The sequence below is a fragment of the Ambystoma mexicanum genome, chromosome 1q (assembly GCF_040938575.1).
Source record: "Ambystoma mexicanum isolate Mex_15411 chromosome 1q, UKY_AmexF1_1, whole genome shotgun sequence".
NCBI classification, from domain to species: domain Eukaryota; kingdom Metazoa; phylum Chordata; class Amphibia; order Caudata; family Ambystomatidae; genus Ambystoma; species Ambystoma mexicanum.
This window is the reverse complement of record NC_090922.1, coordinates 1,432,815,786-1,432,831,003: the sequence shown is the minus strand read 5'-3', so window position 1 is coordinate 1,432,831,003 and position 15,218 is coordinate 1,432,815,786. Positions and strand designations below refer to the sequence as shown.

Below are 15,218 nucleotides of genomic sequence, written 5' to 3'. Positions count from 1 at the left end.
GCCGCAGCAGGCAGCCAGCAGGCACCGTGAGGTTCGGGTCGGGTCGCCCTGCACTAGTTACAGCCTGCTGCCGTGGGCCGTGAGTGGCGGCCCTGCCTGAGAGAGACTCCGGCACATGCACAAGCAGGTGAGGTGCCCTGTTGTTTTGTAATAATTCTGTCTCTCGGTTTCGGGGGTGGCAATAGCCGAACTGGGAGAGAGTAGAGAAGAGCAAATTGGAGCAGGACTAGAAAAATAGGAGTTACTTACCTTGGCCTCCTATCTATGATTGGGGGGGTATGAGGGAGATGTTCACCCTTGTACATTCGACCTCCGTCTGCTCCGTCCCCCACATGCCTTAAATGACTGGGCACAACTTTCCTCTGCTTTAGGTCCTCTGTAAATGAGTCTTCTGACTGTTAGGGCTTGTCTTCTCTACAAAACACCCAAACAAAGCTGTCAACGTGTACAGGTTTTCTGTGTAACTGGCCTCTGGGTTTGTAACTGTCAATCAGGGCTGGTTTACACTTCGGCTGATGTTGAGTGCAGCTTCCCCTGTATCTTGCTCAATGAGGAGTCTGCAATGGAAATGCTCCAGCTGACAGTTATATACATTTGGAAATGCATTTGGATAGGTTTGTGTGACCCCGTGCTCACCCCCAAGTATTTTGTTTTCACCTGTGCATATGATTGGCTTTAGAGTGCAGAGATTACATGCTTTGCTTTACAACTTTCGCTAGACAATATGGAGCGGTCAAGAATTCCATTCATAAGGATGGCTTTTTGCAATTCTTCTTACTTGCAGAGCGTTCTGCAGCACTAGCTAACACAACATTTCCTATCAGAGATTTAAGCAGCCATCAGCAGCAGGTGAGGATTGGTAGTTCAAAGAAATCCAGCGTGAATTTTATACTCCATCGACGCATGATGGGGCAAGATTAAAAGAAAGAAAAAAGTGCGTGCATGTGTGTTGTGAGTGTGATATGAGTGTATGGAAGGGAGAATACATGTATATGTGTGTTCAAGAGAGAATGTGTGTGTACATGTGTGCGCATGGATGAGTGAGTGAGCAACCGTTCTGTCCTTAAGCAAGGGCAGTTGCCTCAGTATTGGTAGCAACTAACAAAGCTTTATTGTTTGTTAGACTTTGAACACAATGAAGAATTTATATTTGCCGGGAGCAGTGGGGAAGAACGCCCCTCCCCTGTCTCTGATCCGTGAAAGCATGTCTGCTTCACATACATCCTTTTCTTCAAGGCAGTCTGAAGTCTTTTTGTCTATAGAGCACCTTTCAAAGTCCTTGTACTTGCTGGATAGTTTTCTTACTCGAGCCGGTCTTGTGGAGACTGCTTAACTGGCGGTCAGTTCAAGACACCTGGGATAAGGCTGGGATGTTCACTGAATACTCTGTTTCTTCTTTCTGTGACAGAGTGGAGTTGTTTAAATCAGTAGCATGCTTTTCTTAGGTTGGTTTGATTGTTATGTTCTGTTGATTTATACTGCACACCGCTACCACCCAAGGGCAGTCTCCAGGCGCTTACATGGCTCTTCAAGAGAGGGGGCTGGGAGTGTTAGTGAGGATAGGATGAAAGGATTGGTTCAGAACCAGGAGGTCTATGAGCATTGTTTTGTATGTGGGAGTTGGTTCGAGAGGCCCTGTGTGTTGTAACCGTAGGGGTCAGACTCAGTGCATCGGATATGTGCTAGTGTTTGTGTTGGTGGGTGTGTCATGTGATGTTGGGGTGGATTGTGGTTGTGCGCACTGGTTGGTTGTATCCATAAGAGGTCCATAGTCGTGGATGGCTGTTGGTGTATAACTATCTATTGTGTTGGTGTGTAATTGTGTAGTTGGTGGATTTATGGACTATGTGCCGGGGGTTCCCTTTAGGTGTGCTTCCAGAATCGCAGAGAAATGGTTTATGTGTGGTGTTGGCTTGCCCATAGTCTTTTGTAGTGGCATTGGTTAAACCGACCAAGTTACTAACCCATGTTACTAACTCTTGTAAAGAGCAGGCAGGGTGCGATGGGTTAGTAAGTTGGTCGGTTTGTTGGAGCCTCTGGTCTGACTGTTTAGTTGCACCTAATGGTATCAACCAACATTTTTGGCGGCAGTCCATCGGCCCAACTCGCCTCCTTTATAGGTCAGAGATGACTTCCTTGCGGTGAAGGTGGCCGTTGTGTGGTTGTACCTAGTGTGTTTCTGGTTGTTCGTCCAGATCAGTTGGAGCCCTTAGATGAGCGCCTGATGTCCGGTCGGTTCCCAAAAGGGTGCGTAGCAGACGTTCTAGATATAGTTGGGAAGATCCTCTGCCGGGCGTCTCTAGTTATGGGTGGGCAAGTTATGGTGGCCCTATTTGTGGGTGGACCAGTTGTGGTGACGCTAGGGTATTGATGGCTTTCCTGTCTGAGTTTCCTTGGCATAGGGTGGGTGTGTTTCTATGCCTAAAATCTGTCAGTTGGTTGGGCGGCCTTCTTTTTCATAGCTCACTCTGGTTGTTGAGCATGGTTTGTGGTGCCGGGAGGTGGGGGGGTGGTGCAGTGTTCTGGTCCTCTAAGATATTGCTGCTCTTATCTGTGACTGTGTCCCTTAGAGTATTTCTTTTTGGTCTGCAATGTTATTGTTGCTGAAATCCCTTTGGGGTTGTCATTGTCTGTTGACTGTCTCTTTAAATTTCAGGACTGGAGCCTGGGAGCTGCGAGAGGAGTGCGGGTGAGGTCTTGCCACTCTCCCGGCCGGGGGTTAATATACGTCCCTCTAAAAGGAACTTCTCAGTCTTGATCCAATGGAGGAGCCGGCGTGGGGGGCATCAATCGGACAGTTTGCCTACAATGACAAAATTCCTTGCACCAGCCATGCAGAAGCGGTAGAGTAATTTCACTTGAACCAAAAGAATTAGAACAGTCCCTGGGTCATGGGGAAAGTCAAGCTTGAGTTGATGAGCTGAGAGAAAAGTTTTCCACCTACAAGAACCTTCTGGAAAATCAGGGCAAAACATGCATTTTACGTAGTGCCACGGTAACAAGGACATTTTTCCTATGCAGCAGGCAAAACATTCATGTGACCTGACTATCACAAATCGCACGCTGCGTCAAACCGCTGGATGTCAGGTAAAACGTGATTATGTGACCCATTAATGCACACAATAGTGTCAGTATCTCTGACCCCACTGAGATGAGACAGTTAGGTAATTTCTTACTGGACAGTGGAGTGTCTCAGAGAGTGTAGCAGGGGACACATATGTGCGTTGGGCGCTTGTAATATACAAATTATGTCCCGGTGAGTGTTCACAAAGGCTATACAAGCTCTAACAAGCAAACTCATAGAATACAAAGCAAACTAAGGTCAAATAATTCTTAGAAATAAGGTTTAAATCTGTATTTTGTAGCATATAATTATGGAACGAATTGGAAAAAGAGGATATGCCATTTTGTAAATTCAACAATTGGACTATACCGTCATGTTGCAGTGATTAGCTAGCCCAAATCATTAACTTCTTACATTTCTTGGCAGTCTATAAGAATCAGTTAACTGAATTTACTACATTTACTTATTATGCTTTCCTTTTTGATTAAAAACTGGGTCCTGACGAAGACGATTCATTCAAGTACCTCTGAAACCTCTGTGTATGTCGTCCCTGTTTTGTCTACGTCTTTATGTGAATTAGGCAGTAGACATATATCAGACTTCATCACATGAATTTAAACTTTGGCCCCCATGCAACCCATGTAATAGTCCTTGTTTTATTGAGAATTAAAGGCATGTTTATATTTAAAGTTGTTATCTATTCTTTTTGATCTCATTTGTAGTTCAACTTGTATGTTTTAAACTCTTGTTTTCTACTTTAAACATTCTATTTGCCTTACACTTTGTCATTATTTGGTTTTTGTTTTGACATTCGTTTTTAAAAAATGTGTATATAATGTTGGTTTGATATATTATTTATGTATTGTCTATATTTTAACCACTCATAATAGCAATTACTGTTTGAGAATAGATTGCCTCAAATGTAAAGATTTATGTACATTCATGTAAACTAGAGTAGAATTGAGTTGTTACCAACAGGAAGACTGTTTTGTGTATTGAACTGTGCAGCTTTACCTGGTTTATGATGTAGATGCCATAGTCCACCTTCTGCCGTCGAAGGATTGGGTGCAGATAGTGCAGCCAGTATTTCAAGTGGTGGTCTCGGTGTCGGAAGGGTAGGATCACAGCCACTTTCTGCTTGGTTTTGCAATCAGAAGGCGTGTACTTGCCTCCATCTCGCACATCTGGATTCTCGCGCTGAACCCTCTCCATCGTCATTGGGGTGGTGAACTCGATTAGCAGGCGGCCAACTGTAGAAAGAGACAGGAGTTAGAAGTTACACCACATAAGTATACCAGTGGAATAAACAACTCTGCTGGTGACCAAGCAACAACAAACTACAACAGCCTCAATGAGGTCACCACAGTACGTCTTATAGAGAACCCTTCATATATGCGATGAATGCAAAGACTTCTCTTACAAGCCATGTTCTCCTACTACCAAACACACAACCACTTCGAATTAAATCATAACAAAGTAAGTCAGAAAGACTGAATTAACATTGGACCCTGCTTTCACATGGACCGGATGCATATCTGGGCAAGAACCCAGAATGTTATGGGCCGAAACAGAGCCATGGAGAAATAAATTCATAAGCTATTTATATCATAAATATTTAGATAGAAAAGATGACAAATGGGCCAATGTTCAGTGTGATCAAAATTGTTCTTGTTGCCAAAATCCTCACAATCATCTCGTTGCTAGCCACAGGGATGGATTGACCTTCGGGCCCAATGATCGCGGCAATAGAAAGGAAAGAAAGTAACTTCTCAGAGGCAGCAAATTCACCTAGAATACTGGACATAACATAATCATTTGCTCCCTGCCATTAATGGCTAGTTTTTACTTTACGGATAACCCAGTTTCCCATGTTATGCGACACAATAACTTTTTTTTTTTACCAATAACAAAGAGGGTACGCGTTTTTGGGGGGGACGGAGGCAGGCAGCATCTTCTATCCCAGGTGTCTGTTTCAACTGAGAGAGCTGTACATCATTGTGACCTGTCTGTTTTGTGCCTTGCTGGCATTGAATGATTTTCCCAATGAGGCCGAAATATGTCTGGGGATGCTTGTGGTATCCTGCATGAGGGAAGTGACTTTGAAGTTCAGGATTGACTGCTCCTTTTGGGGTGAGGCCAAGCCTGATTTGCATACGGTGCTTGCCCTCCTGTAATGGCATGGCAGGCTGATGGTAAAGATTAAAACATAACCTTGCAGTGACCAACCGTCAATTTTGAAAACAAATGGTTTGCCGCCCGCAGACGCGAGGCACCGGCCACTTCAGGTAGGGTGCAACTGTCTTAGTGTGGTCTGTCCTTCAGCTGATGAACCAATGTCATCCTCGCTGGTGTTGAAATGGTCGTCACCGGAAAGACCACAAGTCTTAAACAGTGAGTGAAAGATGCCATATGCTTCTGGTAGAACATACCTTGCCTACTGATAGTGATTTATTTGCTTATTTATTTGTTTTGGTTAATAAAACCTTTACAAACTGACAATTTTTTAAAAGAACACAATATAAAGAATTAATAATACACTTTGTAAAATTACCTATAACAAAGTGCATACTAAGCAATAGAACACAAATGATACATCTCCATACTTTTGAACCCAAGGATTTAAATAAAATATTTCATCCTCATTGGTTATTAATTCTAAAACAATTTACATACATTAGATAAAAAAACGCACTACTGATCAAATTTAGTGCAACTCTTTTACTATGCAAAATATCCCACCACAAGTAGTCAAGAAACTCCCAATTAGTATTTGCAACACATCTATAAAAATATTTGTTCCTTTGACTTCTAAGGACTGGACATAGGATCAGCCGGTGATATAACATTTCCTCGGGTTTAGCAGCATTACAGAAATGACAGGGGAACCCAACATCTTGCACGCCCCCTCTTACAGATAAAAGCTCCCCTCTGGATGGAACATTTAATCAAAAGTACATTAAAGTATTATGCATTTTCTTGCTAGGGAAGCGTTTCAAATATTGTGGTGCAGCATAAGAAGTTGTTTAGGCAAACCATTCGAGTCATACTTAATAGTAAAGAACCTTTAGAGCTGAATATGGTTTTAATAAAAACTGCTACAAGCAGTTATAAGAACTGGCTTGGGAGCCACAGAAGTATTATGCTGCAGAATGACAGTGAGGTAATGCTTCGAATAATGAAGAATCGTAGCTCCTCTGCCTTCTGGCAGGTTATTAACGCTTTAGAGCCAATCCCAACGGCTCTTATTCCTAAGGTTTACCCTCTTTTTATACTGTATCTTGTCTCTTTCTTTAACACTTGTCTCTGCACTTGTGTCTTCCTTGCAGCTCTTAAACATGCAACTATCATTCCTATCTTGAAAAAACGTACTGGTAATCCTCTTATTGTCTCTAACATCCGTCCTATCTCTCTACTATCCTACATTTCTATTTTAGAGCATCTTGTGTACACTCAGATTTCATCCTTTGTCACTCATTTATCTCTCCTTCCTCGCTTCCAATCTGGATTTCGTCCTCTTCACTCTACCGAGACTGCTTTGATCTTTGTGCTTAACTCTCTTCTTTCAGCTCGCTACTCCAAACACTCTTCTTTTCTTATTGTTCTCGACCTAGCCGCTGCTTTTGACACTGTGGCTAATTCCTTGCTCTTGGAATCTCTTTCCTCTTTTGGTTTTAGGGATCCTGTCCTTTTCTGGGTCTCCTCGTATCTGTCTAACAGAACTTTTTCCGTCGCCTGGGCTACCAAGACCTCTTCACCTTTCCCCCTCGAGCACAGAGTTCCCCAAGGATCAGTCATGTGTCCCTTTCTCTTTTCGCTGTACACTTCTCAACTTGCTTCCATAATCTTTTCTTTCGGTCTTTCCCATCACTTCTATGCTGACGACACACAACTTTTTCTATCCTTTTCATCTTTCACTCCTGAAATTCACCGCACTCTCACTGCCTGTCTTTCCCCTATTAAATCCTGGATGGCTTTTCACTTTCTCACCCTAAATGCTAACACTCTTCACCCCATCCCTCACCTCCTTTCATATCCTTTCCTCCCTCTAACCTCTCCATTTCTCTCATAGCTCACGATCTTGGTCTATACTTTGACTCTAATCTCTCTTTTGCTCACCATATTCCTCTTACCTCTCGTTCCTGTCATTTTCATTTCTATAAAATTCGAAAAGTTTGTCTTTTCCTTACTTTTCAAGCCACTAAGGTTCTTATTTCTTCCTTAATCTTCTCTCGACTGTTCTATTGTTCTAACACTCTCTTTGGGATCCCAAACTCTTGTCTTGGTCCCTTAAAATCTATCTATAATTCTTCTGTTCGTTAACTCTGCTCTCTCTCCTCTTGAGATTGTATTTCCTCCTTGCTTCCCTCGTATGGTTACCTTTTCATTCTCAACTTAAATTTCACTTCCTTTGTTTGGTCTTTAAATCTCTCCATGGGCTTGCTCCTGATTATTTCGCTGTGCTCTTATCTGTTTATACCCACTCCCGTTCTCACCGTTCCTCCTGTCTTTTTAGACTGAAAGTTCCCCATCCTCTGTGAGCTCAGTCCCGTTTCCGATCTTTTCAGCTTCTTGCTCCCTTACACTGGAATGTTCTCCCACTCTCTCTTCACTCTATTACTCTTTACTCTCTCGTTCGTCTCTCTGTGAAAACTCACCTCCTCCATTGCCCCGTATTGCTTGCTACCAGAACTGATGCATGATGTTTATTACCCACCATTATTTTGTACCGTATCTTGTTTTAATTATGTGCAGCGCTTTGGATAAAGGTGCTATATAGAATACAATAAAATACAAATACAAGGAGGGCTAGCTATTCCAGGGCCGCCGAGCCGAATGGGCTAAATAATTATATGTTCAAGGCCGCTTGTGTTGTATGGGTATTCTTACTGGTTTGTGTTTTTTCAAAAAATACTTGTCGAAAGAGTCCTGCCGGAATATCGGCATACATCTTATGTGTTGCCTATATTTAAAAAAGGGTATACCTTAATCCATGTAATTATAGGCCATTGATGAATATGGACGCCGATCAAAAAATATTTGCATCTATAACATTCAAACATCTTGAGGAATGGGCATATAATGCGGACAGAATGAAGAAATTCCAGGTTGGCTTCCACAAGAAGCAGGGTGGCTCATTGAATGGTCTCTTGGTAAGATTATTACAGGATGCCACCTGGAATAAAAACAAGACATATAAACATATCCATTTGGCCTCCATGGACCTTACTGCAGAGTTGTACTCTGTGAATAGAAATCTACTATGGAAAAAATTGGCTGGTTGGGTATTCCTCAGGGTCTGTTGAAACTGTTAATATTGTTGCGTAGTGATTCTGGCATACAAAGGTGTATCCCGCCACCATGTCTTTTTAATTTATATTTATCTGATTTGGGTGAGGTATTAGCACTGGTTACTTTCACCCCCTAGATTTTAACCACTTAGTTTCTTTTGTATGGCATATGCTGATGAGATTATGCTGTTCGATACTACACCTATTGGTCTACAAAGATTGATTTCCGCCTTTGCTTCCTACGCCCAAAGCAATTTTCTTTCTATGAATCTGGATAAAACTAAAATATTGGACTTCACGTCTTAGAAAAAACCTAAACATCTTTGTTATTGGCTGGGCTTGCAGAAGTTAACTGCTGTGGAAAATATTTAGTATCTGGGGTTCCCCATTTTTAACAAACCATCTAAGGGAAAAACGTAAGAAATGTTAAAAGCCAAAGCGGAACGTCTGGGTGCACAGATGTAGGTTATCAAACAAAAATAGTGTACATTTCAATCAAACCTCTGGTGTCATTTTACTTGGGAAAAGTCACACCTTAACTAATGTATGGAATGAAGATAATGCCCATATGGGTGATTGATAAAGGGGAGACGCTTGAGGCGTTGATTTGGAGGAAAGTGTTACATTTCCCCAATTGTGTTCCGTTGCATTTATACGAAATGAGCTGGGTCTGCATTCAATAATGGCTACATTATGTTGGAAAGTAATTTGTTTAATATGGACATTTTTGGATCCTCGTATAGTGTCGATGTATGAGGTAATGCGTACATTACTCGACAAAGACACACATTAAACTATTCGACTTTTACTTTTTATATGCACAAATATTGTTGAGAAGTTTATTAAGATGATACCTATGGATATTATAGGTTTTAAGAAAGCACTATATAAGGTTGATGGGTGTGAAACTATCAATACCATGCATAAATATAGTTCCTTAAATCACCTAGAATTTGAGCATAAATGCGTTGGTTATTTACCCAAATATCTTAGTCCTTCGCCTAACTGTAAAATGTGTGATATGTTTATGCGATTCAGACTTAACATTTTACCTACAAGAGAGATCAAAGTTAAATGAGGTCTGCTTAACCCGTCCTTTGTGACCTGTCGCTGCTGAAGGGATGTGGACAGTACTGAGACTCAGAAGGATATCGTGATTAATTGTGCTGTATTGCTTTTTAAAAGGATACAATATTTTAGACATCTGATTTTTAGGACTGATTTCATTGATTGTGATGCTTTGTGGTCTTCTTCTTTTTCATGGTCACTCTTGTCAAGCACTACTTGCACTTTATCAGTTCATTTATTTATTCGACTTATTGTGCATTTGGGCATGAATGACTTCCAATTGAATCTGGATATTGGTTTAAAATGACAGTTGTATGTCATTCTTTTATCCCCTCGATGAAATCTTTTCTTCTGCAATTGTTATTTTAACTCTTTTATCTCATTGTATATTCTTGTATTTTCTTCCTTGATATGTGAAATAAAAAAATAAAAAAAGCTCCTTGGCAGTGTGGTACCAACCCTGATTTGCATGTGGGCTTTCCCCTTTCTGTAATGGCTTCTTGGGCTAAAAGCAATAGTCTGAAAGGTTGCCCAGAGGTATGCCAGAGGTATGCCAGAGGTTCAGAATAATTCAAAATCTTCCAGCCATCACCTCTTTTTTTTGTCTACTGATACATATGAGGCACTATGTATTTTGATTTGATAGAATTCAAGCGAAAGTTGTCTATTCACTGAGAATTCTTCGGATCCTCTTGTACTTAATAGCTGGCATTATCTTATCGCCCTTCATGTTAATATGTTAGGTTGTGAGGGAAAGCTTTATACAATGCAGGCTCACAATTGGAGATTGTTAGGAACATGTTGGCTGATTTTAGGAGCAGTTTTTGGACTATCGTATGTGTTTTTGTGTAGTTTGGTGTTGCTTGCAGAGTTTTTGTTGTCTATTTGTGTGCCACTTCATCTGCTTAGTGTTTGTGCATTGTTTTGTTAGTTGCCTGTGACAAGAAAAAAAGGTAAAGGAAAAACAACTCTGGTCTTTCCTCTTGCCCTCCCCCTATAAACGTTTAAATGCAAAAAAAGTCCTAGTCCTGTTTCTTCCCCCCAAAAACTCAATTTGTTTCCCTTACCCAGCTTACCAATGTACGTTTGTTGTCTTCGTCTCACCACCTGTATGTTGTGCTGGTTTGTCATTCTTGTCTTGCTTATTTGTGGAGTATTGAAACATTGTTTTTTTATTGTGTCTTGTTCCTTGGGGACACAGGGGGATCTTTGCTTTGGTTTTTTTGCTTCTCTAGGTTTCCAAATGTTAAGCTCTCCATAGGAGGAGATGAGGCGCTTTCTGAACTGGGTAGCAAGGAGCATGAGGAGAGCAGAAGGAGCTGCATGCTTCCAGACAGGAGGAGGACAATTCCTCCATGACTGATAAGGAGGGGCAACCTTGGGCTTCATTACGACCCAGGCGGTAAGGGGTTTACGGCGGCGTAAACAGCGCCGACCCTTACCGCCTGATTCCGAGGTCCCTTAGCGCCATGGAGGATTTAACACCTGCTTTTAGCAGGTGTTAAAATCCATGGCACTAAGGGACCTTGTTGTTAATTACGCCACCGTAATTTACAGTGGCGTAATTAACGCCTTCCCCACTCCCGTTAGGCTCTATGGGGCAAAAATGGGAATGGGGAAGGGTAAATGGGGATTGGGGACTTACCGCCCCGCCAACCTCGGAATGGGGCGGTAAGTCCGCCAATCACCATGGCGTAAACGTAGTTTAGTAAAGGTACGACCCAGGCGGTAAGTTACCGCCTGGGTCATAATGAGGCCCCTTGTGTGTGTTTGCAAGTATTCGAGGGCACGAGCCATGCATCATTGTGTCAAGCATCTGATCTGCAGGGGAGCTTGAGGCATTGGGGGTGGCCTCAGAAAGGTGAGAGGAAGAGTAGGCAAGCCATTAAAAATGAGGCCTGCTTCAGCACAAAAGATTGGGGAGCCTTCGGTGGGGGCTCAAACAGAGGTAGGGGAGGCAAGACTTCAGATGGAGGCCCTTATGGTTATAGTACCTCTGGACTATGGCCATCTTCCAGGGCCAGACACAAAAAAGGCTTCCCGGGAAATGCATCCCCTAGAATCACGCCAATGGGGAACAGACTCCGGGATGGGCAGGCAGTCCGGAAGAAGGAACAAGCGGTCTGCCGCACTAGAGGGGCGAGCAGGTAAGTGTATGGTACGGGTGGAGGTCGGGGCTCGGTGGAGGAGGGGATGCTGGGAAGCTGCAAAGGCTGTCCTGTCAGGTTAGCAGAGGGCGCAGATCCAGGGAGACAGAGAGCCAAAGGAGGCAGAGGGTTCCAGAGATGCCTCGAGGGGTTAGGGCAGGGATTTAGGGATGAAACTCCATGAATGAAAAGAAAAAAGGGGAGTTGGTGGCCTGTTTGCGGTCCATCCTTCTTTTGGAGCGACATGAAATGGGCAAAATGTACGTGTAGAACCCTGCAGGAGGTGGTGGCCTTACCCAAGGAAGAGATGATAGAGGAAAGGATAAGGAGGTGGTGGCCATTGCAGCAGAGGGGGCAAGGCAGAAACACTAGAGCCTGAGGGAAAAATACACTTCCCCCATTCACACAGCCCTCATGCTCATGGGCTTGGTTGCTCTTTCATCTGTCAGTGGGATAGCACTGTCAAGGTTGATGAATGGTCAGTCTTCTGCAAAGTGAAGGACCATGGAAGGAAAGTGGTGTAGGGCAGAGTAGCAAGGGCTGTACCGTGGGATGATGGCTAGTTGCGATCACATTCATTGGTCCCCCACCAATGAACTCACCAGTGGCTCGGCTGCCATCGCAGCCCCCTCCAGTGTGGTGGTGATGGATGCTAGTACCTCCTACGGCCAGGTTGCAGCAGAACACATTGGACATGCCATGCCAAGGAGCAGTTAAACCAGACACCCGCCAGGCCTGTCCAATCAGTGCCAATGGCACATTGCTACTGCAACAAGTGCTCGAAGGCAGTACACAATTGGCAGCACTTGTACTTGGACTGAATCGACAGGACAGGTGATAAGTCATTCGGTCACACGTTGCTTGCATTACCTGGTATTCATCAGCTAGGGGGCCAGGACTCCAGGGCAATTGCGGCTGCTGTAGAGATGCATTTCCTGCAGCACTACCCTTCCCTGCTCTAGGTGGCTGTGCAGGAATGAGGTGGTCATGGGGAGCAACTGTCCTCTCAGGGAGACTTCCGGACACATGACTGTACTAGCCCTCTGGGAGAGCATGTGCCCTTTAGGGGGTAGCTGTTTCCTGTAGGGGAGCCTAAGCACATAAAGAGGTGGCAGTGATCTGTCAGACAGCCTGACAACCTTCCTTTGACAAGTGGTGATTGTGATTGTGACAGTAGCAGACCTCAGAAACTGTACAAAAGACAATGGCATGTCGCCATCAGCAATTCAGCAAATGGTCAAGGCCTCTCACTTCCTACTATAGATATCAGTTTCCCAACCCCACCACCACTGCAAAACCACCCAGCTCCACTTTGCGGTGCCTGAAAGGTATGAGGTAACAAGCCATCCCCATCATCCAAGCTGGTGTGTTGGCTATGGGTGGCTGTCGCTCCATAATCTTCAAAAATGACGTGACTGTTACTTTTGATAAATGTCAGTTGTTCAACATGCAGCACTGAGAAGCATCTCATTGTCATCAGAGAGACAATAGCCCTGGCCGCACTAAAACAGCCTACCACTGCAATCTTGCAGTGAGCAGCTTAGCAATTGAGCATCAACACTCACAAGTGTTGCTGACCATCTGAACCACTTTCTGTACCAATACTGTACCGGATCGTCATCTTTTCCCAAAGATAAGTCTTGGGAGGATAGCTCAGGGGCAACACGCTCTCTTGGAAGCAAGACGACGCGGTGCAACACAGGTTCGATCCCTCTAGGTATTAAGCACGTTATAAATAACCAATTACAATAATGTGTCCAGTAGATGTGTTATCAAGAACCTGTGCAGAATATTGTACGCTGTTTCTCCCTATTAATGTCCCATCTGTATTAAAAATGCCAAGCCACTGAGGAGGGTGTCCCACAGCATCTACTCCCCAAAGATTCCACCTGCAATGCTCATAAGGCTCTCAAGTGTGTGTGCGATGCCATTGACATTCTCGTTCTAAGACTGACCGTCTTTGTCAATTTGCCAGAATGTGGGCTCGTTGATGTTCTTCCTGTTCCCTGTGTTTCTGCAATTGATGTTGCAAGCACTGCAGCAAAGCATCACTGCACATTTGCACAGTGCCTCCTTCTTGTTATGTTTGCTGCCCATTCTACACCCCCAAGGCATGAGGATGACAAGCAACCACTTTGACCTTGAAATCTGTGTCCATTTAGGAATCGAGCAGACACTCAATGTTATCTTTGAATCCAACTACCCATGGAGTATCACCACATTATAATGGATTATAATTTTAATTGTTCTTTTATAACGCACTAAATACCAAGGAGTGGTTTCTAAGCGGGGGATCCAGATTCCAACCTGTGTTGCGCTGTGTTGTCTTGCTTCCAAGACAAACGCGTTACCCTTGAGCTATCCTTCCTCCCCAAAGGTTCAAAGGTTTAAAGCAGGAACCTTACCAGCTGTGCTACATCCGCATCACCTGCGAAGGCCAGGGCCCTCGTCATGGTGGGCTGGTTCAGCACAAGCAGGTACAGTGGAGGGAGGGACTGATTGTGATGACTAACCTGCAGAGGTGCCTCTTTGAAAGGTCTTCATGCAGGGTTCACAATTGAGGGGAGCTGGGATCTATTTAGCTCCTGCTTGTAGCCTACAAGAGCCTGGGTAGCTTGATACCAACCACTCCCAGGAGCTACTTTGTTTCCCCGGACAAACTGATACAGAACAAACACACCAATGTGCATTTGGGACAATTTATAACTATAAATGAGTACACATCTATTCAACATTGTATTTGGTGCAGTGCATTTTTGGCAAGTTAAGTTCCTGTAAAATGTGAGCTGATCTTCAGGGCCACCTTTTTTTCACAGGGTCACAATTGCTGATAAAGCGTGCGGCACCCAGGGGAAGGACATTTACAAAGCAGGGGATGCACATTGCTTTGCCAGCTTGTAAGGCAGCAAGGACATTCAACCCATTGTTTGTTGCAACAAAGCTCAAATGCAAATGACAAGGCCTTAGCCATTGTGCTTCCACCTCCTCCATCCTATCCCAGCTTCCAGTTCCACTGTGGCTTCTGCATGCTTAACATTAGCTGGTGCTGAACTGCATGTGTATGCAGCCCCCTTTTGGATTTATTTCTGGGACCCCATCATGCCTGGTAGAGGCACTAAAGGCGGACCAGGATATGATGGCCCTGAAGTCCATGCTGTGACCACTGGTCCGCATGTCCAAGGGGAAGTATCCTTTTTGGCCGCATGTTGCTATAGTATGCACTCCACAGTGGCCATCATCTTGTCATTTATTTCCCGAAAGCAGCATGCGGGAGAAGAAACAGTGGCCTGGAACTTCCCAGTGGCGATTGGCTTTTTCCAGAAGCTGCTGGAATCCAGGGTTTTCCACAAAAGGCCAGGACAAGGCATCTATGGTTAACATTACAGCCGGGTTATTACTGAGCAGGTACTGCCTATCAAGTGGCTCATTATCTTTCTGTCCCCACTCAAAGGATTCCCCAAGTCTGGGCTGACGCTCTTGGGGATCACGTTCTGCCTCTCCGGTGCCCCTGGGGTAGGGCTTGGTGCCCCTGGACCTCTTGGGGATCAGGTTCTGCCTCTCCGATGCCCTAGTGGTAGGGCTTGGTGCCCCTGGACCTCTGGTGATACGTTGCTTGTCTGACTGTATGGGGAGAGCTGCACCCCCAGTGTA

The 15,218-nt window shown here is 44.1% G+C and overlaps 1 protein-coding gene across 2 annotated transcripts in view; it reads right to left on the bottom strand.

The window, feature by feature from the left end:
* B4GALT2 (beta-1,4-galactosyltransferase 2) overlaps positions 1–15,218 on the bottom strand; it is a 1,309,500-nt gene that overhangs the window by 464,020 nt on the left and 830,262 nt on the right. For both annotated transcript variants that reach the window (XM_069642305.1, XM_069642306.1), the window contains one exon: positions 4,079–4,314. In XM_069642305.1, coding sequence (XP_069498406.1) covers positions 4,079–4,314 — 236 coding nt within the window. The remainder of the gene's footprint in view (positions 1–4,078; positions 4,315–15,218) is intronic.